We start from the raw sequence: 24,035 nt of genomic DNA on the forward strand, positions 1-24,035 counted from the left end.
TTCTGGATATGAATAGTGTGTTGATATGATTGTTTTCATATAATCTTTTTAATTCTACTTTATTCTGAATTAAAACTGTCATTTCAAACTTAACTGGACAGAGGAAGTGGAAGCCTATACAATTCATCTCTACAATTTTAACACAACCTGGTTAAGTAATGGTGCTGGAGTGAATGTTGTATTTATTGGGAGGTGGAGGATATTAGATGTTGTATTAGTTATTGTCTAATTGTTATTAGTTATTATATTGTCAGCAAATCTGAGATACTTTTCCATCATTGAAAATGTCCTGAAAATATAAACCCTGAAAAATTATTTGACTATATGTGGCTTGTCTTGTAGGACCCAAAAAAAAGGCCAAGATGATTAACAGTGAAGTGTGTTTAATGCAGCTTCCTGTATGGCATGGATTCAACATATTTACAGTTTAGTCATTCATCTTCACTAACTGCTTTATTCTGATCAAGGTCGTGCTGGATTGAATTTCTTCTTTATATTTTGGGGAATAGTTCCTGCTAAGTTCATTAGAAAATAAACAACAAAAAACAGCATGAATGTGCAGGTTTGGTCAATATTTGTTTGGGGGCTGGTTGGAGTGGTATTAAAAAAATGGAATTCCGTGTACACACTTACTGGACTTACTGAAAGAGAATCTAAAATGTTTTTTTTTATATATATAAAAAATAAAAAAGTACTAAAAAGTAAAGAAGATATTCCCATTCACTCAGGAGTATAAAATATCTCTGCATTTTAAGAACGCTTGAAATTGTGTGATACAGCATTGTGTTAGAAATTTCCACACTTAGTGTAACAATCCTAGAATTTTAAAAAGATTATTCCTCATTAACTAAATTTCAAGTGTCACTTGTGTACGCCAGATACCTCACCTACATCATACAGAAAATGGGAAAGTAATGCATTATACATGACATGATGTTCAGAATTTCTGCCTTTATTGGTATGAACCAGCAGACACAATTGTAAACATTTTGACTTAAACAGACTTAAAGAAAATTGCTTACAGTTGCTACAAAAGTAGATATCAGTCATCAAAGAAACAGTTATAAAGTGAACAGCAATAGAATGTCACATTTTATACAACATTTCGCTAATGCATTCATTCGATTTCATTTTTATATTTAACTGTGATGTACCTGGTACCTGTAGACATCACTCACTCTGTTTCACCCTGGCCTACGGAATGGTCTCAGGCACAAATCTAGCTGTTTTTTAATATCATCAGCATTGTCTTTAAAAAAAAAAAACAGTACAGTACTATACATTTCATTATTCACCAGAAACTAAATAATACAAGATGTTTAATCTCCAACCATATATATGTACAGTATTTTGGCAAAAAAACACAGCAGGGAAAATCCTACTCAGTTGTGTTTTTTAAGGCTCATGGTGTTAAAGGCTTTGGCTGTTGCTTGTGGCTGCTATTGTGCCAACCATGTTCTCCTGTTTGTCCCTGCATTACCAGAGCAAATGGTAAGGCGCTTACATGTGTCACTGCATAATAACATCAGGCTCGATGTTGAAAAGCAGATCGTCGTTGCCTCGCCGGACTTCCAGCAGCAGAGCCGTGTCCTCCATCAATGCCTCCTTCAGTTCACTGGTGCTGGTTAACGGCCGGCCGTTCAGCTTTACAATGATGTCGCCATCCTTTATTCCCCCTCTAGTGTTTAAGACACAAAGGATAATGAAGGACTTCAGGTTTAACAACGTAAATGGGTCTGGTGATTAATAAATGGAACCACAATTTTTGAAGATCATGATAAGATTGCATTGTTATCTCCATTTATTTATGAAACAGCAACATCATACCTTACATTACAGCAGTGTTAAAAATAACCGTCTCAATTTGTCCGAATTAGTTTCATTTTTCCATTTTATTCTCCTATATTCTATTTTTCTGGTGGCCCAATAGTTTAAAACACAATCAGAAAAACACAACAGCAAATTCAGAAACATCAGTGTTAAATCAGAAAAGATCAATCCTTATTAACCTTACATGCTCAATCGGCTACATTTACATTTCTGCCATTTGGCAGACACACTTATCCAGAGTGACTTACAATTTATACTACTAAGCAATTGAGGGTTAAAGGGCCTTGCTCAGGGGCCCAGCAGTGGCAGCTTGGTGGACCTGAGATTCGAACTCATGACCTTCCGATCAGTAGTCCAATGCCTTAAGCTACCACATACAACAGTTTTGAAAGATTATTGAAAATGGAGAACTGAAGGATATTCACAGAATGAATAATTAAAAAAAGTCTAAACGAATTCTCTGATTTTACTTATTTTTTTTATCAAAGACATTTATATGTTATTTTGGATTCTGTGAACATTGCAGCATTTATATGACTATGCAAATGCTGAAAACCCAATAAATAATGGCAGATTATTCAGGTAATAATTATAATTTAACATTTAAATAACTTTGATAAACTGTAAAGGTGTAAAATAAAGTAACTTGACATAAAATAAGCAGCTTGTGCTCAGTTGATCCTTACTTTTGAGCAGGAGAGTGAGGAACCACCTCATGGATGTAGATTCCACTGATAACATCGGGGAAGTCTGGGTTCTGCTGCTTCAGCTCATCTACAAGTCTACAGAAAGCACAAGGACACCTCATGCTGAACACAACAATAATACTCAACAAAAAACTCTATTTTAGAGGATACTGAGCAGTTTATTGTAGTATAATGTGATGTTTGTCATCATTATTGGTGTGGGGAGTTTTTGGCTCATCCAAAACTCTTAACAGTGATTAGAAGTATGTAGCAAACCAATATGGACATCTAATCATCATGACCAGATGTTCTTACTGAACCTCCTTTTCCAAAACTATGGGCTTGAATAAGGAGTTGTTAATATGGAGTTAATATTTATTTGGTGCTATATCCCTGTGCTGCTATATCAGCCTGCACTCTTTGATTTCTCCAGTAGATTATGGAGAGTGGCTTGTTGAGTTCATTCAGCCCAGCCATTATTAAGGTCAGGCACTGATGATAGACAAGAAGGCCTGGTCCATCATCAAAGGTATTTATTAGAGTTGAGGTCAGGGCTCTGCGAAAGTCATACAAGATCTTCCACATCAACCTAGGTAAATATCTTTATGGATCTTAAGTTTCATCTTTAATGCTACAGTGTACAGAGACATCCTAGAGTTCGAAGTGTGTATTTCCATTTTTTTCGGTGATTGTCAAGTGTCCACATACATTTCTCCATATAGTGAATAAATCTATATAAAATAGATGAGAAATCCACTCACGCTTCAGTTATGGTGAGCATGCGAATTCCAATGAAACGCTTCTTTACTGATCTCAGTTCTGAAAGAATGAAGCACAAAAACAACAAAAAATCAGTAAATTATTATTTATTAACCATAAACCTGCACAAGCTAAGAGCTGTAATATGTGGACACACATTAAATGTTGATGTACCTTTGCTTTGCTTCCCCATGGAGTCATTGAGGAAGAGCGTTATTCTGTCTGAAGGAATGGCGAAGGAGATCCCCGCTGCTACCTTGAGGGTGTTGATTCCAATCACTTCCCCATCCTAATAAAATTTAGATCAATGTAAAGGTTAGAATAATGGCATAACATTAAACAACACTGATGAGTCTCATGATGTTTACATATTAGACTAACAAAATAAGCTATAAAAAGTATTGAATGTGCTTGTGTGTATGTTAAATGCTTACCAGGTTGACAAGGGGGCCGCCTGAATTCCCATACTAAAGAAAAAAAAACAAATTTTCATTTTTGTTTGGTTTAGTTTAAATAATCAGATACTCAAATCAGGTTCAATTGTCTCACATTTATGATTGCATCAGTCTGGATGTAGTCCATATCGGAGTCCCGGATACCCAGTTCTTTGCCATCTCTTTGAGCCGTGCTGACAATTCCTGTGGTCACTGTGTTCTGCAAAGCAAACGGACTCCCAATGGCAACCACAAACTCCCCAGGCCGCAAGTCTGCCGAGTGACCAAGCAACAAGACTGACAGTTTTTTCTGTCAGAGAAGAAAGAATAAGAAGGAAGAGAAAGAAGACAGAAAAAAAAAATTGGTTAAACTACTTCCATGTGGGTACTGAGTTTATTTCAATAGATTTTCTATCTCTGAAACAAAAAAATCAAGTGTACACAAATCTGCCAATGTTTGGTGTCAGAGGTTTGCTTGTTTAGTCTTGTACTGGAGCTATGTAGCTGATGTGCCAACAAGCAATATAATAGACTTTTTGTGTATATATAATAAGCACTGTTTGTACACTAAAAAAGTACACTAAATCGCTAAAAGAAGTGGTAACAGCCAGCTTACAGTTTGGTATCATGAAACTTAAGCATCATACCCAGGCAACAGAAGTTAGAAGCTTTAGATGCTGGTTAGCATTGATTCCAATACTAATCTTCCAATTTGTATATTTATTTTAAACTCAGACCCCGGGGCAAATTTAGGACCCACTGTAGTGATATATATCTCACAGTTGGCATGGGCATGTCTGAGGATCTCCCAGAAAGAGTAACAGTCTGTGGCTGAGGATAGAGGCGCCTTGATGGCCACCATAACCCTCACCAGGAAAAGTCAAAGGAGAATAAATAAATGATTGAATGAATGACTTGTTCTGTTGTCTTATTACACTGTTTACCTACAAATGGTGTTACATATCCAATCAGTGTCTTAGATCTTGTGATATGCTTGGTACTGAACTGAAGGCTATAAACAACCTTCCCTTCCCTTGCTTAACTTATACAAAGTAAACTTTATAGTCACAGGAAATTGTATATCTTCACTAATTATCTACATTTGGGGTGCAGGGCAAATTGTACCTCCATTCTTCAATTGGTCGTTTGCCAATAACAAACCACTAGGGTGAGCTGTAACATGCATTTGTGATGTGACGTGACATACGGCTAAGTACGGTGACCCATACTCAGAATTCGTTCTCTGCGTTTAACCCATCCAAAGTGCACACACACAGCAGTGAACACACACACACCATGAACACACACCCGGAGCAGTGGGCAGCCATTTATGCTGCGGCGCCCAGGGAGCAGTTGGGGGGGTGCCTTGCTCAAGGGCGCCTCAGTCGTGGCTGGCCCGAGACTCGAACCCACAACCTTAGGGTTAGGAGTCAGACTCTCTAAACATCATTCCAAAACAGATGAACCCAGCCAATAGCATCTTTTCAAACTCATGTTGCTCATGCTGCTCATGTTGTCACACACTTGGAGAAAAGCACAATCCTAGGCTAGTGTTGCTGTGATTTACAAAGGAGAGAGCGCATGTGCAAATTTTGCTATGACAGATGGATATAACCTTGCATATGTGCCTATATATAGGATATATTAATATTGAATATTAAACGTGACATCTATGCAGAAGACAGTTTAAAATGAATTTAACCAATAACAATTTGCATCAAAGTGCTATACAGTATTCACCTGTGAATTGATTTTGATGGTGGCGATGTCAGACTTTTTGTCAATGTCTTTAATTGTAGCATCATGTACATCTCCATTGTGCATCTGTACTTTAAGCTGCTGATGTCCTGACACAGGCGTTGTGGTGGACACGACATGAGCATTAGTTACAATCAGCCCAGTCTCTGAAATCACGAATCCTGAGCCACTTGACAGAGGTACAGTCCGGCCAAACAGCGGGTGGCTGCGGATTAAAGGTCAACATTATCAGTTAAATTGTAATATTGTTGTCACAGATTGCATTATTACACACGTACTGTAACAGAGAAGATGAATGCCCAGTTTCCATTTTCCAAGATGCAAAACTACATAAAAAAAATACAGACCCATACGAGCACAAACTCAGTGGAAAAACAATGATTCATGATTTTAATGATTCAGGATTTTGGTGAGTGGAAACTGTCTGTCTTTTGACTCCTTTGTGTCTGCTTAACATCTTTATTTTCTAACTGTCTGTAAGTCAGCAGACTTGGTGAGAAACAGCTGTGCTCTTTCTGAAGGTCTCAGGAGGCATAATAGCACAAGTGTTCAGTTCTTTCACATTTCTCACCTCTTTTTAAAAAAAAATATTTACAAAACAACTGACCAGACTAATTTCTGCTTAATGTCAAAAAGGTAGCCTTTACCGCCAATGATGCAAACACGCCTAAGGCCAGGAACAGAATAATTGCTTCCTACATTCAAAGCGCTGATTTTATGTATGTCTCTTTTTTTATACCATTTGCACAACAACCAACATCCACTTTTTAAATTCCACTGTTTTAACTTAAACGCATTTATTCATAATAAATTTGGCTTGTAAAGTAAATCCCACACTGAACATACCTTAGAAAGAGTTCCACATGAACCACAGCTGGAGCAATCTTTTCCACCACATCAGCAATGAAGTTGAATTTATACCTTGGGCTGTTGGGGTGTGTGGGACCTATACTAGCAGAAAGAATTTGTCATGTTAATAAGCACACACCACTGTGGCTTTTAAAGGCAGCTAAAAGAAGTTCACTCATGCTGCTGACCTGAGAGCAGTTTTACCGTATAACTGAATAGGCAATGCTAGTCTGAAATCAAGAGTTAGTGAAAACAGGTTTCCGGAAGATTTCATAACCCTTAATGAGTATTGTAATTAAACAGCAGTCATTAACTAAGCAGTTTAGTATTTATAGACAGCGGAGGTTATATTTACTGTAGGACCAGAGGGCAAAGTTGTGGTAAAGTATTTTTCTAACACAGGAACTGCTAGTCTGTAATTGTATAAAAACCTGCAGGTGGTTTCTGTCCTGTTCAATATGTGTGTGTGTGTGTGTGTGTGTGTGTGTGTGTGTGTGTGTGTGTGTGTGTGTGTGTGTGTTTGTAAGAAAACAATTAACTTTTTTTAGTTAAAAAAAGAGCTGAAAGTATTGAGATTAAGGTAAGAGTTTTAAGTGTAGGAACAGCATTAATCAGGTAAATTAATTATGGAACATACTGTATATTATGTCTGCTTGTGTTTATGTCTGCATGCATCCTGGGTGTGTAAAAGTATAGTAATTAGACAACATTATTTTCTGCACACAGACTGCACCCAAGTTGACCGCAGTTTCCTGTGACCGCCTTGGCACACACACTTTAGGGCAGGAGGCTAGTGAGACACCCATCTTTAAAGCAATATGTCAAACTGTATAATGTTTACAGTACAAATTTATAATCACTTAATACTGTCTAACTGTAACCTCTAACACCACTCCAGAGGTTTACATTTCATGGCTTGTGCTTTTTGCTTTAAGTACAGCATATTTTGGGGACGGTGTCATTTCTATGCAGAAAAAGAACAAGAGGTCTTCAAACTCTGGCCAAAGTATAAATTAGGGATTGCACATTAAAAATGCTCATAACTGTGCAGTAAATCACATGCTGTTGTTTAACATTTACCACAACATTCCAGGGTAACTATATCACTTAGACTTAGCCTTAAGGGGAACTGCAAAGTTAAGATCTTTTATGTCACGGTGGCCGAGTGAGCCAACCCACTATTCCTATTCCAGTGTATACTCTTTGAGGTTGCTCTATTAGAGACTATATAAGAAAAAGAAAACCCAAACCTTTGCACTGTCAGCCACGCACTAGCGATTTACTCGAGGTTAAAAATTCCATAAGCTGTCCAAAATTATCTCCTCTAACTCTCCAGTCTAATTTTCCAGTCTGGTTGAGGGAAAAACCATACATTAGTGGTCCAGCTGATGGCACATGCTTGGCTACTGTAATAGAAGGGGTGCGCGAGAGTTAGATATTTAATACACTAATGAAAAATTCTGTGTTTATGCTTGAGTATTAGTTGTACAGGAAATTATGTCTGATGATTTTTTTGGTATATTTATAAGGAGATTTAAAGAGAAAAGATCGTTCTGCATGCTCTTTGCAGCTATTTAGCTTTGCTGTTAATCATTTCCCCCACTTTTGGAAGGTCATATAAATGAGTGATTTAAAATCAAATGTGCTTACCTGTTTCCTTGACCTTTTTTAGATCCTAATCTTAATTCTAAAATGTTCATCAGTAATTTCACTGTGAAGCTAATAAAAATTAGAATACTGAGGCTGCAATTTGATTGCAGCTCTCTCTCTCTCTCTCTCTCTCTCTGTATATATATATATATATATATATATATATATATATATATATATATATATATATATATATATACTGTATATCGATGTATACTGTAACTGTGTACACCCTTCTGTGCACTGGCTTTCAGAGGGAAAAAATATTTAAACACCATTACACAATGACCTTTATAGACCAATAAATACAACCAGATTGGAAAAATTTCCACTATAAGAAAATTTTGTTTAAAAACATAAGTGGTGAGTAAACACAGTCTGTCTGTCAGACAGTTCTTCCTGGGAAAAGCGGTTCTTGCCCACCTGAAAAAAAACGAGTCAGCAGCAGCACAAAGTCTGTCTTTAGAATAATATCCCTACGTGCATGACTAAATTAGACCAACAGTCAGGAAGGATATGCCATACCTACTCAGACATTAATCTTGCCATCTTTCTGTACTAATAATCAGTAATTGGATTGTTTAAAGTTAAGATTTGACCCCTACTGCTGACCCAGCTCACACACATAATTACAGAGATTTCCATCTGAAGTTATCTAATTCTGGTTAACAGCTAAGGCTGTTCTTGGTGGGTAATTATTTCTTTGTGTCTAAAACAGTGGCACTAATTCCTAGTGGCTTATTTCCGGTCAGTCTGCAGTTTAATGGTTGTTCAGAAAATTGCTAAGACTTTGATAAAGAGCTGGACTGCAATCAGGCCAAAAGTTCACCTTGCATTCAGAATGACCTGGAAATTCCTGACTAGTCTGGAGAGTACAATGACCTCCTGTATTCTAACTGCCTTCTCGTATGATGACTCTACAGCCGTAAGTCAATGTTACTGTCTGGTCTTTTACATGTCCTTGGAGGCTATTAATTCAAGCAGCATTCTAGAAGGTTTTGTGTAAAGTAGTCAGAAAGGTCCCTTAAATTAGGGGATATAATAATATAAGATATAATAAGCACATTTGTATTCATGTCTTAAGATTATATATATGTATATTGTTTTTTGTTTGGTGGTGATTTCTTGCATGTATGAAGAACCAGACTGGAGACACTGCTGAACCCCAAGTCATTTTTAAAGATCCCACTGAAAGACAACCACTTGCTGGATTGTTAACTAAAATATAGTGTGTGACTTATTTAAAACCCAGAAAGTACTGCTCTCTGCTTCTCTTGTGAGAATGCATATATATACTACAGCCTTTTTTGTTGTTGATTATTGTCACAAAAGTGCTCTTGGCTTAATGATCTCAATAGAGCTGAAGGTTGCTATAAGCAAATATCCCACAAACCCACCAGTAATTATTTTATTGTGTGAGAATTTGAATCTTCCCTGAACATCCTTAAGACTGTATCTTACATGAGTGGTTCATTTGTGTTTTAATATGTTTCCTGTCCTCCTGTGATCACAGCATCTAAAAATTGAATTTCAATTTTATTTTGTCCCAGCTTTACTAGATACGATAGCTCCTGCTCCAAAACCAAAAGGCTAGGAAGTGAAGCTGGATATTCTCCATCTCCTTCCATGAGCCTAAACCAGTCCCTACCAATGAGGTGCTATTCAACCTTCCACAACAAACAGTAATCCTAAATGAAAGAAACTGAGTTGTCTCCACACACTTTTGATGCCCAAGTAGGAGGAGCTGGGGTAGGTCCAAATCCACCCCCTGGACTTCTGGTGCTGGTGGTATTTGTACAAGTTTGCTGTGAGGGCTGGCACAGTGCCAGATGTCCCTATTTAAATGTTTACATTACTCTTTTCCCCCTTGACTATCTGAAATGAAATTTGTAGTTCATGTGATCAAAAACCTTTGAGTGTCGGATACTACAGAGCAGCAATTATATAACACAGTGATGTCATAAAGTGCCACATTCACTTAAAGTGCAAAAGGTTTCTTGTACTTTGCTCTAGATATTAGTAACTGCATGATGACTTGGCTCCCTTTGCACACTGTACATACTGGTGCTGTAAAAGTGTGACAGAGTGATTGCTTACCTCGGCCACTATCGCACGAGCCCTTGTGCACAGAGCTCAATCCCGGCAAGCCTTGCTGCTGTGCTTTGCGGCTCGCGGATTTAAGCTGGCACACGTTAGCGTACGTGTTGCCGTCGCTGGCGCACACCTTGGCTCCGTAGCGGCACTGACACACACCTTTAGAAAGCCGTTTCCCTGCCGGATGTTTGCACTCGAGCCCGTCTCCACAAGCCAGGTCGTGCGCGCGGCCGCACGATTCACCCTCGGCACGCGCGCACACAAGACAGCATCCGCAGCGGTCCGGCACGTAACCGCTCGGGCAGCTCGGGCTCGGGCACGCGCTCACATCACAGCGTTCATGGCAGGCTTTAGATTTGGGCTCAGCACAGACCTCGGATCTGATGTAGAACAAAATAACGGCAGATAATACAATCACACGCATTGTTTCATGTAACGAAAGAGGTAGGAAACCAGTGAAAGAAAAGAAGAGCAAAAAGAAAACTACAGCAAAAATGTTTAGACTGAGATCATAGTCTAATGACAGCAGTCTCCATTAGTGTCCATAGATGATTCTTGTCTCCACAAGCGTTTCTTCTTGCACAAAAATGCAATGCAAAAAATAATGCAATGTTTGATCAAATAAGTGCAAATTTTTACTTTGCATTAATTAAAGCTTAGATCCAAGTTTAGGACGTGTGGTGTGCGGAGTAAACAGACGGTCCGGCCGATCTGTCTGAAAGCAGTGCTACAGAGCTGCAGCTGTTTTTAATGTAGGAGGAGAAAGCAGGGTTTCCAAGCGCTCAGCCCACTTTGCAACCATGAAAAGCTCCTGAAAGAGGTCCTAAAGTGCACATTTATCCACAAGCATGAGTGTGTTTAATGGTTGCACTTTTTTAATTTTTTATTTTTTTTTTAATTAAGAGTTCCATGATCCATGCATTTCTGAGAATGATCACAAATTAAAAAATAAACCTTTCAACATTGTGGATTTTATAGTTTGCGCTTAGAAAAATCCTTGATGATGCTATAGCACTGTTACCTCCTTCCAGTCTTGGACTAAAAAAGAATGGATGTGTTTTTTAAAAGAACGTGACGAGGTCTTGTGGTGTTCTCACATGGCTGCCTCTGTTGTGAAGAAGAGTTTATGGTCCATCTGAAGAGCTCATTCCAGACACCTATGCAACACATGTTGGTCATGTCGTGTTAACGCATACACACTTGCAAGTGTCAGAGTTTTAGCTTTTGGTGTTTGCTTGGACTGAGAAGAGCAGTTCAGGATGACTTGTGGGATCTCACCAGCCATGAAGATATTTATTTGAAACTGTAACATTAGTCATTTTCAGCACTTAGTGAAAACAGAGCATCTCTTTGTTTTCACTTGATTTCAGGGGGTTAAACCGATGGGACTGAATACCCAGGCTTAATGCATTAGTGATTTAACAATATTAAAGCTGTGCATGCATTAAAGCAGGTTTTTTTTATATTTATATGAAGAACTAAATGTCCATTTCTTAATGAATGTTTTTTTCTAACAAAATGTAAAGGGAATTTACATTGGATACTCTGCCTGATATAAACAATTAAAATTTATTTTATATATGTTTTTAGTGCAAGCACAAAAAAGTTGGGCTGCTCTGAAGGGCTTAGGATTTGCTCTTGAAGCTGGTCTTTCATTTGGGTGTTACATAAGTACCATCTGTAAAACTGTTATCATTTAAAAGCCAGATCCAGATGTATGTTAACCAGAGCATATTATTCCATTCTTGTTTAGGTTACAGTTACATTTAAAGCATTGCCTTTAATTGTCTAGTTTCTATTAATATTCATTGGTTTATTCTTTCTTTCCCTCTGTTTGAGGATGTGGTATATTTCAGTAATCAATCTATCATGGTCAGGGTTGAGGTGAATCTGGAGCCCAACCCAGGAATACTGGACATGAGGCAGGAATACACCCTGGATCCATTTAAGGGCTACACACACACACACACACACACACACACACACACACACACACACACACACAATCACATTTTAGCAATATAAAAATGCCGTAACTTTAGCTTGCCAAATGAAATAATGGCTCATTAAAGGCTTGAACATGTACATAAACAAAGATGCTGTATTTATTATTATTATTATTATTATTATTATTATTATTATTATTATTGTTATTATTCAACTTAATGTGGATTGATTTTTTCAGTCATGTGCTTCAGTTTTATCATTTAGTTGTCACTTTTAAAATCGACTCCTGGAGCGATATAAGGAAATGTTGAATCAGTTAGAATTTCTGACTTCAAATATTAGTGAGCCAGTCAACACAAATAAAAGTAAATGAACCACTACATAAAACATCTGGTCAGAAGACTGTAAACATTACAGTGTTGTGCTTCAGTTCAGTTTAGGTTTCTGTTTTCTCAGTAGTGTTTGATTGTCTAGCTCGTCTCCTGCGAGGCTGTGATCCTGTATTGGGATGTGGTGCGAAAACACTGGTCTGGTGATAGGTTGATGCGGCGGATATTGAGATCAGCAGCGAAGGCACGGGCCCGTTGATAGAAGTGCAGGGAAAGCTCACGATCCATGAGGAAGTTGTGGTAGATAGTGGCCAGGCGAGTGCACAGCTCAAGCTGAGACTTTTTATTGCCAAGGTCCATGGCAGCTGCCAGGGCAAGATGGTAATAACCTGCTGCATCAAATGGGTCCTGAGAGAGCAGAACCAGAAGACAGAAAATACAGTAAAGAGTCTTATTTATTCAATCTGTATCATGTATGATTGAACAAATCAGCCTTTTGTAGATGTCATTGTGAAATCTCATGATGGCTTTATGTGGTAATAACATTTATTCAGGACTTTTCATTTTGGTTCAGCATCTCTTTTTACTTGCAATTCAATAATTCATTCATTTATCCATCTATGCTTCCATCTCCAGAAAATATTTTACTAGGGTACTGATGAATGCTGAGCCTATTCCTGGAAAACAGTTTGTGAGATAGGAATACACCCTTGATGGGTCCATTGTAGGGCACCATAAAAAAGGGGCAATTTATTACAGCCAGTTCAATGGCATGTTATTGGATTGCTGAATGATCATGAAAGAGCCAGAGAAATCCTGTGCCAACAAGGCCAGAACATGCAAAATACCCCACAAGACCTGACCTCGTGAGTGAACCAAGGACCATAAAGTTGTGAGGTGGCAAAGCTAAACACTGTGCTTGAGCATTTTTACTATCTGTGTTAAATAATGCAATTGCAGAATACAACCTGTAGGTCGACTGGTTTCCAATTACGTTTGCATGCCTATGCTGCCCTCTTCTGTTTGGTCTTTAAGACATAAGCCTTGGATGTGGTTCTTACCTTTAGATCATGGAAGATAATGTCACCTAGAGTTTGATAGACTTTGACATAGTACAGAGCTTCCTCATCAAACTGCATGGGTGAGGGACAGAGTGAGAGCGCCTTGAGGAAGTGGTGCTCAGCCAGCTCAAACTGACTCAGGCAGTGGTAGAGCGTAGCCAGCCGATGGAACGCCACACGCACGTTCAAATGGTCAGCTACAAGCAGATAACAGTTCAAGACAATGTAATGAGGCAATCTGGATAATCTGATTAAATTAGATCTGTGTGCACAATTTAATGTGATTGCAAAACCAATTGTGTGTAGTGCAAAGTGTATTATTTTCAAATGTAAAAAAATGGTTTGTATTGAGAAATGGAAGAATGAAACAATCACTATAAAGTACACTGAATACAAAAGGAATTTCATTTCTATATACTAGGAATAAGAGTTGTGTGTGCAACATTGGATTTCACCAATACACTGATTCAGTTGTGAATGACTCCCTAATTTGTTTTTTAATGATTGTGATCATGCACCAGTTCAATTAATTTAGTCATAACAATACTACTAACTGCAGAACTAAATCACACTCTGATATTTATTGACACCTAACTGATAAAAAATTATATTTACATTCCACCATTTAGCAGACACCCTTATCCAGAGAAACTTAAGGTTTTTTTTAATTCAATTTATACAACTGAGCAAGTGAGGGTTAAGGGCCTAGTTCAGGGGACCAGCAGTGGCAGCTTGGAGGACCTGGGATTTGAACTCATGACCTTCCCATCAGTAGTCCAACACCTTAACCGCTTGGCTACCACATCCCCAAAAATGCCCCAACTGGTGTTTGAGAGTCGACAGAGTCTGTGTATGTGTGTTACATACCCAGATTGACACTGATCTCTAATGCAGTCTGTGCATACTCCAGAGCTTCTCGATACTGTCCCAAATGGAGCAGCAACTCTGCTAGCTTATTACACAACCTGAGCTGACAACGCACACTGCTTGTCTTCACTGCGATCGGGAGAGCTCGATCCTGACAGACAGGGAAAAACACACACGGCATTTATACTATACCATACATCAACACCACATAGTTCTATTACACATTTATGGACTAATCGTACATATACATTACACATCCTTTTGGAAGATAATGTCAACCTAGCATTAATAAAATGAAAGTTTAAACATAACAAATGTTAAGAATAAAATCAACAACACTATGACAAACAGTACAGCAAAGAAATAAGGCAAAGCTGAGGGATATAACAGTTTCAATTATCACTGTTATTCCCTTCAGATGTGTCACCTATAGCGGAACAGCGTATAGCATTTAGAATATGTACCATTTGTATGAAATAATTTTCAAAAGCTGTCAACTGATTATCTAAATCCCTAATGAGTTTAGTGTTCACATTTAAAATATTTATTCTTTCCAGAAAGGTTTTACCAATTACTTATTGTTTTTAAACCTGTTTGACATTGCAGTATTATTATTCCCTTTGCTTGTATAAACGTACCCTGTAGAAGCAGACAGCTTTCTCTCTATCCTGTGTGGTGTTATAGAACATGTCCCCAGCTGCCTCCAGCAGCTCCACAATGAATAATGTGTCTCCTGTGCTTAAAGCAATGTCCTGCGCTACCTGTCACAAGAGAAGAGAAATGAATCTAATGAGAGACGTTTATTTAACAATTTTGGAAGGAGTCTCGTGTCTTGTGTTACACTCAGATACCTTTAAGTCATTTTCTCATGCCATTTGCCAGGTCTATGATCAGGGGGTTCACACCATGAAACTATGCATAGTGGTGTTAAGGTTTTGCAAGACAAGGGCAATTTTTACTTGTTTGTCTATGGATTTTTTTTCCGTTGTAATATTACCTGCACATAGAGATCCACCAGCTCAGTCTGTTTGAGGATGTGGTAGATTTTTCCTGCCTGAAGCCAGCCGTGAGCCACTTTCCTCTTCATCCCCATGTCAATGTAGATCCCTATGCTTCTTTTGGTGTAGTCCAGAGCACATCTATTTGCCCTGAGATAGAACAAAACCAAAAAGCAGGTTTAGACTGTTCTAAGCTACTGGACCACTCAGTTACAGTACATTCTGTCACATCAAAAATAATTATGAACTCACTTCTCTGTACCCAGGCTGAGGTACAGCAGACTGATCTTTTCCAATATCTCTGCCTCCAGGGTTCTGTCTCCTGTCTGCTGAAGCAGGTTCAGCTGGTGTTCATTGTAAATGATGCACTGAGCTTCATCAGGACATGCTTCACTGTACAGCATGCACAGGTGACGGGTAGCTTGCAGCTGGCCTTATTACAGGGAAATAATTAGGAGATTAATTTACATTCGTATATTTAATGTACATGCAATTAACCAATATCTCTCTCTTTTTTTCTTTTTTACAATTGTAACAAGCAAAATGAAACAATAGTTTATTTTTGTTATTTTTAAATACTGATCATCACTAGTTTGAATGTTGGAATGTCGTTTACAGAGAAACAGTAAACTATGATTTTAGAAATGTTGACCATCTATTTTATTCCACCAGCCCCAGCTTTTTTGATCTGAGCCAGTACATTTTGATTTGTGGGTAATAAACATAAAAAAATGTCTTCACAGTGTCTTCCCATTTTTTTTTATTTATTGTTTAATCTTACTTTATGTGCATATAAATCACCTCAGGCTTACTCAGTGGAGAAATCTAAATCTAATATTAATCTTGAACTTTTTATAATATTCTGTAAAGCTGCTTTGAGACAAATGAGACACTATGCAAATAAAACTGAATCGAATAAAATATTTGTTCGGCTGTTCGGCTTTTTCCTAGCATTCCATTTTAGAAAAATGGACAACGGATATTACTATGACCTTCGTACCAACAACAAATATTTTAAATTAGGACTTTTCATATTAATTCTAAAATCACAGACAATCTCAATATCATATATATTTCAAATAGAGTTCAGTGTTCAGATGCTCGCTCTGTTTATTCCCACTCTTAATGTGGGGGGAATGTGCACAAGAGGGCTTATAAAAACAGTCAAGTTTTCTCAAACTGCTTTTCATGTGGGTCAACGCATACCTATACCAGCATGCAGAACATATGACTGATGTAATATGACGGATGTAAATGACATACTGGGCAGTTTTTATTAGAAACTGTTTATTTCTTCCCAGTATCATATAAGGGAGTTTTTCCTTGGCAATGTTGTTGCTAATTAGGGATACATTTAAATGTAAATTTTATATTCTACATTCTGAATTAATAAATTCCTGTAAAGTTGCTTTGCGACATTGTCCGTTGCTAAAGTGCTACACAAATGAAATCAAATAGAACTGAGTTAATCAGAACTGCCGATAATAATAACTGGTACTTACTCTCTGAGTTATCATAAAGGATGGAAGTCAGCAGGGCCCACTCATAGTAGACCTTTCCTTTCTCACAAAAACCCTGCGAGACATAAAGCTTTCCAAGCGCTAGAAGCACAACAACAAAGTTCAGCTCATGATCTTCATCCTCTAGCTCACAGAATAGCTCTATTGCCTGCGTGAGCTGTTCTTCTGCTGCCCTTTCCACATTGGCCTGTAAACTCAAGAAGCCCAAGTTTGCAAGTGCTATGGCCCAGTTGCATCTGTCTTCAAACTCCTCACAGACATCGACTGCAGCATGGAAGTTCTCTGCAGCTTGTTTGACATCACCGGTATGTCTCAAAGTGATGCCACGCATATTATAAATGACACCCTCCAGCCGGGTTGTACAGTGCTCGGGGAGGGAGGACAGGACTGAGTCCAGGACATCCAGAGCACTGTGGGGTTGCAGGTCACAGATATACAACCATGCCACCCAGATAAGTGCAGCGCTGGCATCAGAGTGGCTGAGCACGGTAGCAGAGGCATGGTTGAGGAAGTCACACATGTACTGAACTGCCCTTTTAGGCATGCCATGTTTGTGGAAGAGCCAAGACAGGCACAGGGCATAGGCATGTGAAATACTGGGCTCCATGTCAAAAGATTCTAAAGCAGCAGCTCGAGTCAAACATGGAGCCACTTGTGCTGGGATGTCTACACCATACAGTTCTCGGGCATTCTCTAACAGCAAAGAGATGCTGCAGAAACAATCAGTGACTGATGAAGACACCTGTGTGGTTGCAAGAATGAAATAAAAATGACATTTATGAATACAGTAACACAGTTACATCACATTTATTGCATGAAGCCCACCTGTTGACATGCTTGCTGTGCTGAGCTCTCAGCTAGGTGAAGAAGACCGTAGTCACTATAAAGCCTTGCTAAAAGTAAAAAACCATGACTTTGCATCTTGTCACAAGTTCCAGGCATCTCATCTGCCAAAATCTGTAGCCGCTCAATGAAAGGCACTGCACTCATCCCTTCTCCAAGCTTCAGATAAAATTTGGACAGCAGGAAACAGACGCGGGCTTCTGCAGATTTGTTCTGGGACAAAACAGCCTTTTTCAGTGCAAACTTCAACACCTCAGGGTCTTCTGTGCCAGATAAATAGTTACAGTCTGCCAGTAGTAAAGCAGCAAAGCGTTCAGATACAGCAAGATACTTCTCTGCATTTTTTTGTGTGAGATAAATGAGAGCCAGGTTAGAGTAGATAGCAGAGAGAAGGTAGATGTCTGTAAAATAGTCTCTGGGTATGCTTAACGCTTCCTCATAATAGACACGAGCCTGGGAGAACTTTGACCTTCCTGCACACAACTGTCCCAAGAGAAAACAGATTCTGCTCTGTGCCCATGACATCCGTTTTTTTCTGGCTATTTCCCGAACCACACCTAAATATGCTACCAGCTCCTCCTCATCACTGTGGCCCTGGAAATGCAACTGGAGGAATTCTGGGTACGCAGCATAGAGAAGCTGAAACTCAGGCTGGTGATCCCGGCTGCTTAAAAAGGACAGAAGGGAACAGTATCCATCTGGACCGGCACCATCCTGTTCTGAACAAACAGTAAAATAAGGGATTTCGTTGGGTGACGCTGTGGATCCGATCTGCTCATCTGTTTGGAGCCTCTCACTGTCTTGTGTCTGCTCATTTTGAAGATGATCCCTTATTTCACCCAAAATATTGGTGATATTTCTCTTTCTGTCTGCATATTCACCGTTGCTGGGTCCATCTAAAGGAAGGTAAACCTGGAGTTTAGATGATGCTGGCTTTTATTTAGATTTTATTATTTATAATTTTTTTAATAAACCATTATAATTTATTAAACATGCATATCATTCAAATCTTACCTACCTTCAATTGACCTTGAATTTGCTGAATCTGTCATAACAATGTAAATTAGAAACCAACATTTAGATAATTTGTTGAAGACTCATATAGACAGCTCATAACAACTCAGTTTTATTATTATGGTAAATTAGTGTAATATACACAGTTCAAATTTGTGCTCCACATAAATATATACATATAAATATATACATATATATATCTAATGTGTTCAAAATCTCACCCTTTTTTGGTGCTATTTTACGTCTGCATTCTTCTAACTGCTCCTGTCTGTTTTCGACTCGCCATATACAAATAAGGTATCTCACCTCTTCTGTGACATACAACGATTCCCCAACACTCATAGTGCACACTTGTGTACTAAAAACTAATAATGTCAGCATTGCCAAACACGCACATAGGATATTTTGTTTCCTAAACTAGGAACACTGTATGAGATGCATTCATGGAAATCAAGACACAGTGACAGTACAATTGAACTCGGACCACCTTCTACATGTACTTCCAATTCTGTACATCACTGTGCTTCTTAATCTGCATTAATCTGCATTACTTAATCTGCATTACATTAAGAATTCTTTATGCAAACCAGGCTCTGTTTCAGAGTAAACTGCCAGTGTGAAAGCCCCCTCAGTGGTCAAAAAATGTAAGTCTCATACTGAGACTTTGACAGCTGTGATACTCTTTAAATGTGAGAAAGCGATCTGGCTCATTTGTTCATTTTTTTTCCTTAGGGCTGGGTTAGCTATGAGCACCGGTTTGCCCCCTGGTGTCAGAGCCCCAAAAGGTTTTGCACGGAAACTGGGTTTGTAACGGCGAAGGTTTGTCAGAGCCCCAAAAGGTTTTGCATGGAAAAACTGGGTTTGTAACGCTGAAGTAAAAGTTCTGTAAAATACTTTAATATGGTTAGGCCACAAAAAAGAATGAAGCAGCTTACCAAGTTTGTAGACTGTAGTAAGATTGCTTTGGCAAGTTTTCTTTAAAAAAGCAATAGTTTCTTTTTTAATCGTCTCTTGTTCCAAGTTGAAAATGTTCTTGTTTTCTTCTTTCATATAGATTTCATCAGATCTGTTGTTTAAACAGAGCATACTTAAGTGACATTCGGTACACTTACACACACACACACACACACACACACACACACACTCTAGCTACTTTATTAGGAACACCTATACATCTCCACATTTTAACAATTGTTCAAACAGTCAGTCGTGCTGAAGCAGAGTCATATCATTAGGAGGAAAGACTAGAAATTATATCACCTGTTCTCCAACTGTCCAGTTTTCATTGAGCTCACTGTTCCCTCAGTTTCATGTTCTTGACTAACAAGAGCAAATCCAAATGTTGTAGTCCATCCAGCTATTTCCATCTAATCATCAAGCATTTACTCTTTGAACTGAAGGTTTGTTCTTTTTCCATCCAACCCTGTATAAACTTTGGAGACTGTTGTGCAAGAAAATCTCAGATGATTTCCTAAATGCTCTAACAATCTGCTACCAGTAACCATTCCACAAAGTCACCAAAATCAGTTTTCCCCATTCTGATGTTTGATATTAACTGAAACTCTTGACCTGTATCTGTGTGGTTTTATGCATTGTGCCACAGGATTGGCTGATTGGATAATTACATGAATAAGCAGATGTGTTCTAAGTGTTCCTAATAAAGTGGCTGTTAATTATACATATATGCAGAAAGGTATGTGCATAGAGCTCTTGTGACTATGTTCTGATTGTTCAGCAGCTCGGACAGAAGTCCTTTCTAAAAGGTTAAAGATCAAAAGTGTGCTTCAATACATTTTCATTTCATTTCCACATAAGCAGAAAAATCCATATACAATGTGTGTAATCATTGATGTGGTATCTATGAGAGGATGTTTATTTGCAGTTTTTGGAAGAAGCTTCCAGCATCTATAATGTATAACTATACAGAAAATGTACAATTTTTGTTCTGTTAATAAATAAAAAATATATCACTTACACATAATTGAGTGTTTTGTTAGAAGAAGAATAAAATACTTGTGGATATGGTGTTAATGGAAACTGTATTGTGTGTTGGTTTATATATTATGATTGTGTTGAATGTGAAGTGCATGGAGCAAATGCAAAAATGCAGGCACTTACTCAGAAAGAGAATCAGTTGCTTTTACAAGGCTTGTTTTCACAAGTCCCGTATCACCAGTCCTCTCCAGCTTGCCCATGAACCACTCAAAACAGTTTACTAGTAGGCCTGTGATGATGATGCGATCACCAGCCTCAAAACTGAGCTCATCGGGGCCATTACCATCATACACCTCTGTAGCCTCACAGATACCTACAGCTGATATATGTTATATTACTATATGTTCTATTAGTCATTAGGTCACATTATATTACAACCTTTCAACATGCTAGAGCTTTCTGAGGTGGCTGTTTCCTTACCAATTTGAAATGGGACATTTGAGCATGTTTTTCCACTGCCTACCAAAACCCATTCAGGACAGGACTTCAGAAACCACCTAAAGCAAATGAGACGAGAAATGAATGAATTAGCAATGTGTGAATATTTACTGAGCACCACTTTACTTCACTTACTCATGAAATGGGATGACAGGTTCCAGTGCTGGCCGAGCTTTAGTCCCTCTTGATCCGTCTGCCAGAGATAGCACAGTCCAGCCCGAGCCCAGGAACGGAGGCTCAAACAGAGCAATATCACCCATCTCAAGATAAAGATCACTGCCTGATGTGGAGCTGTCAAACATCTGATTCACTGTGCAACTCCCAAAAAATGAGCCTGAAACAGAACCACCAAATATTGTGCTGGTATCAGTCTAATAATTTTATTTATTTATTTATTATTATTCTCGGACTGGAATTTACTGTAAGGAAAAAGTGCTACCTTCTTGCATCAGAAAGCCTAAGTACATCTGATTAAGAGCCTCCTCATTAAATGACACCTCAATTCCCGAGCCTTCCTGGTCTAAAGCATTAAGCCAGAATTCTTGGTTCAAAAGAACATTCCCCAAACACTGACGTAGGAAACCTGGAGAACATTGACATCCACACGGCAGACAGTGAAACTGAGGTATCTACAGTAAATGCTCACTGTATAAGTTTTAGTATTCTTTAAATCTTAATGCTAAGAGTTGAGAAAGTACAAACCCATTCTGTGGTATGTGGTGAACTTCCATATTTCCTCAAATGATTTAAAAGTGATGAATATGGTTCTTTCCTCACTGTTGATGGACACCAGATGAGCAGAGAATTCCTTAAAGATGGGGAAAAGGCTTTCAACATTCATGAGCACATTATTGTAGTGTGTTTAAGTTCCTTTTTTCTTAATATTCACTCTAGTATACTGTTTTTTAACTTATACACTGGGAAAACATACAGAGAGCAAGGATGTAATATTGCAGAGGTCAGCCTCCAGCACACGCAGTTTCCCGCACAGAACTTCCTGTGTGTTCTTGTCAGCAGGAAGCCGGTCCGGACCTTGTGCTATTGCCAGCTGAAGCCCCAACACTGCAACAGGAAAAGGGTGAAAGTTAACTAACAGGCATTCTGCTTCTCAATGCCAACAATACCATCAACATTATTTAAAATGTACTCTAATAAATCTGACATGGTTCACAACATATATATTTGCAAACTTGTGTGCAACCTTAAATCTGGTATTTGTTTTAGAACACAGTGAAGCCAGTTATTATAGGCCAAACTCTTTAATTCATGACTAATTAAGCTTGTAACATCATTTCAATCATGTGATTTTATAGAATTGTTCTGACAGTAGGGGTTAATCAGTGACAACAGATGTGCAGGGTTCAATGAGTAATTTCATTTAACCTGTGTTTAAGGTTATTTTTTCCAAAGCAATACTTATATTTCACAGTTAATTTAATATAACACGACACTGCAATTCATATGGGCTGTTTTAAAATCAACATGTTAAAGTAACAGTCACTGATTTTCATTTAAACTAATACCAACACTGGGTTCTATGTGGTGATGGGGTCAATCACTAAATAGCTTAATAACACTTCTCTTGTGCCCATTTTAAATAGAATTGCTTCTAACAATATGGTAAACAGACCAATTGGTCTGCTGGAAACACAATAATAAAACAATCTGTTTCTTTCTAATCTGGTATTTCGGAATGATACATATTTTAAGATGTTCTCACAACAATGAGGAACAGCTCATAGCAAGCTTCAGACACAGTCAGTGTTGTAGTGGATCTTAGCAGTGAAACAGACCAAAACAATCTGTTTCTTTCTAAACCAGTATTTAGAAATGATAAGTATTTTAAGATGACTTTTGTCAGAGGTTCGGGAAACGTCAGGAATCTCCTGTATTAATCATCTGATCTCACTGTGCCATGTCACCATGCTCAGCGTTCATAAAGTTAGTAGTTACCTGTAGGGATTTTGTCTTCAGAAACTGCTGGGGTCCCTTTTACACTCCCTGATGTTCTTAAGGGCTTATTTTCTAAAGAACACACAGAAATGTATTTGTGAATTAATTATGAATTGTGACTAAGGAGCAAATAAACAAAGTATATTTATTTGTCTATCCAAAAAAAAAAAAAATCATCTCAGTACTTCCATAACTTACATTAATATGATGTTATCCATGTATAATGCACAGAAACAACTATAACCCAAAAAGTGCTAAATAATCCATTTATGATTTACACACCATGACTTACCTATGTCAAGGCTTTTGAACGTGTCTTTATTATCCAGATCATTGCTGTTGTGCTCTACAGACAATTCATGTCGGTATGGTCCAAATCTTTGGCATCCCGAGTTCACCCTTAAACTCGCCATGTTCTGTTGATCCATAGTCAACATCAAAGTAGCCTTCATCAAAGATCCATGAGTGCCATGTGACAGTGGCTACGTCCAAACCATTATCCTACCTACCTTGCTAAATAGTATGAAGTGCTTTGGTAATGCATGTGGAGGCTACAACCTATATTTAGTATGTTAGTGTGCTGTATGGGAAGGAGCCCAGGTCATGCGCAATGCTCCAGAATCCTTGGATAAAACGCAGCTTAAAACTCAAGGATACTTTACACTTACTGATACTTTACTGAAACAAACAAAGGTGTGATCCTCAATTATAAAAAGTTCTCCCAGTAAACTGCAACTTGCTGTAAATAAATCCGTCCACGAGGTGAAATTTTCTTGTATTTGTAGAGTAAATGTCCGTTTTAAACAGAAGTGACCTTGGTGTGTTTTGTTGCTTAGTTAATAATCACTAAGTGAACAAACAGGGATTTAAAGGCACAAAGCGCCACTGCAAATAATCACTGACGACCGAGTGGCGCACTGTCATTTTTAACAGAGGAACAATGTCAGCATTTCCTTTTCCTTCCTTTCTTACTTAATTTACTGCTCAAAAAAGAAAAAAAAAAGAAAAAA

The 24,035-nt window shown here is 38.2% G+C and overlaps 2 protein-coding genes across 4 annotated transcripts; both read right to left on the minus strand.

Annotated features, from left to right (window-relative positions):
- Window positions 1–936: 936 nt before the first annotated feature.
- Window positions 937–10,802, minus strand: htra3b (HtrA serine peptidase 3b). Its single transcript, XM_060874630.1, has 9 exons — window positions 10,064–10,802; window positions 6,314–6,413; window positions 5,450–5,672; window positions 3,825–4,019; window positions 3,710–3,742; window positions 3,450–3,564; window positions 3,278–3,335; window positions 2,517–2,612; window positions 937–1,678 (listed from the first exon to the last, which is right to left on the minus strand). Exons 1-9 carry the CDS (start codon window positions 10,482–10,484, stop codon window positions 1,510–1,512), a joined length of 1,410 nt encoding a protein of 469 aa, XP_060730613.1. The 5' UTR covers window positions 10,485–10,802; the 3' UTR covers window positions 937–1,509.
- A 278-nt stretch (window positions 10,803–11,080) lies between these two features.
- On the minus strand, window positions 11,081–23,925 carry LOC132848689 (SH3 domain and tetratricopeptide repeat-containing protein 1). 3 transcript variants are annotated; one of them, XM_060874628.1, is made up of 19 exons: window positions 23,318–23,925; window positions 23,026–23,097; window positions 22,004–22,134; window positions 21,775–21,880; window positions 21,512–21,655; window positions 21,208–21,406; window positions 21,055–21,131; window positions 20,758–20,953; window positions 19,575–19,705; window positions 18,861–18,947; window positions 18,644–18,670; window positions 17,608–18,521; window positions 16,765–17,524; window positions 15,515–15,695; window positions 15,262–15,412; window positions 14,903–15,025; window positions 14,265–14,415; window positions 13,398–13,594; window positions 11,081–12,744 (listed from the first exon to the last, which is right to left on the minus strand). In XM_060874628.1, the coding sequence occupies exons 1-19, from the start codon at window positions 23,475–23,477 to the stop codon at window positions 12,478–12,480; spliced, it is 4,074 nt and encodes a 1,357-aa protein (XP_060730611.1). In that variant the 5' UTR covers window positions 23,478–23,925; the 3' UTR covers window positions 11,081–12,477. The 3 variants fall into 3 exon arrangements, with proteins under 3 accessions (XP_060730611.1, XP_060730609.1, XP_060730612.1); XM_060874626.1 differs by having other exon boundaries at window positions 18,861–18,950; XM_060874629.1 differs by lacking the exon at window positions 18,861–18,947 and having other exon boundaries at window positions 11,082–12,744.
- Between the last annotated feature and the right edge of the window lie 110 nt (window positions 23,926–24,035).

This window comes from Tachysurus vachellii, chromosome 7 (assembly GCF_030014155.1).
Source record: "Tachysurus vachellii isolate PV-2020 chromosome 7, HZAU_Pvac_v1, whole genome shotgun sequence".
Classification (NCBI taxonomy): Eukaryota; Metazoa; Chordata; class Actinopteri; order Siluriformes; family Bagridae; genus Tachysurus; species Tachysurus vachellii.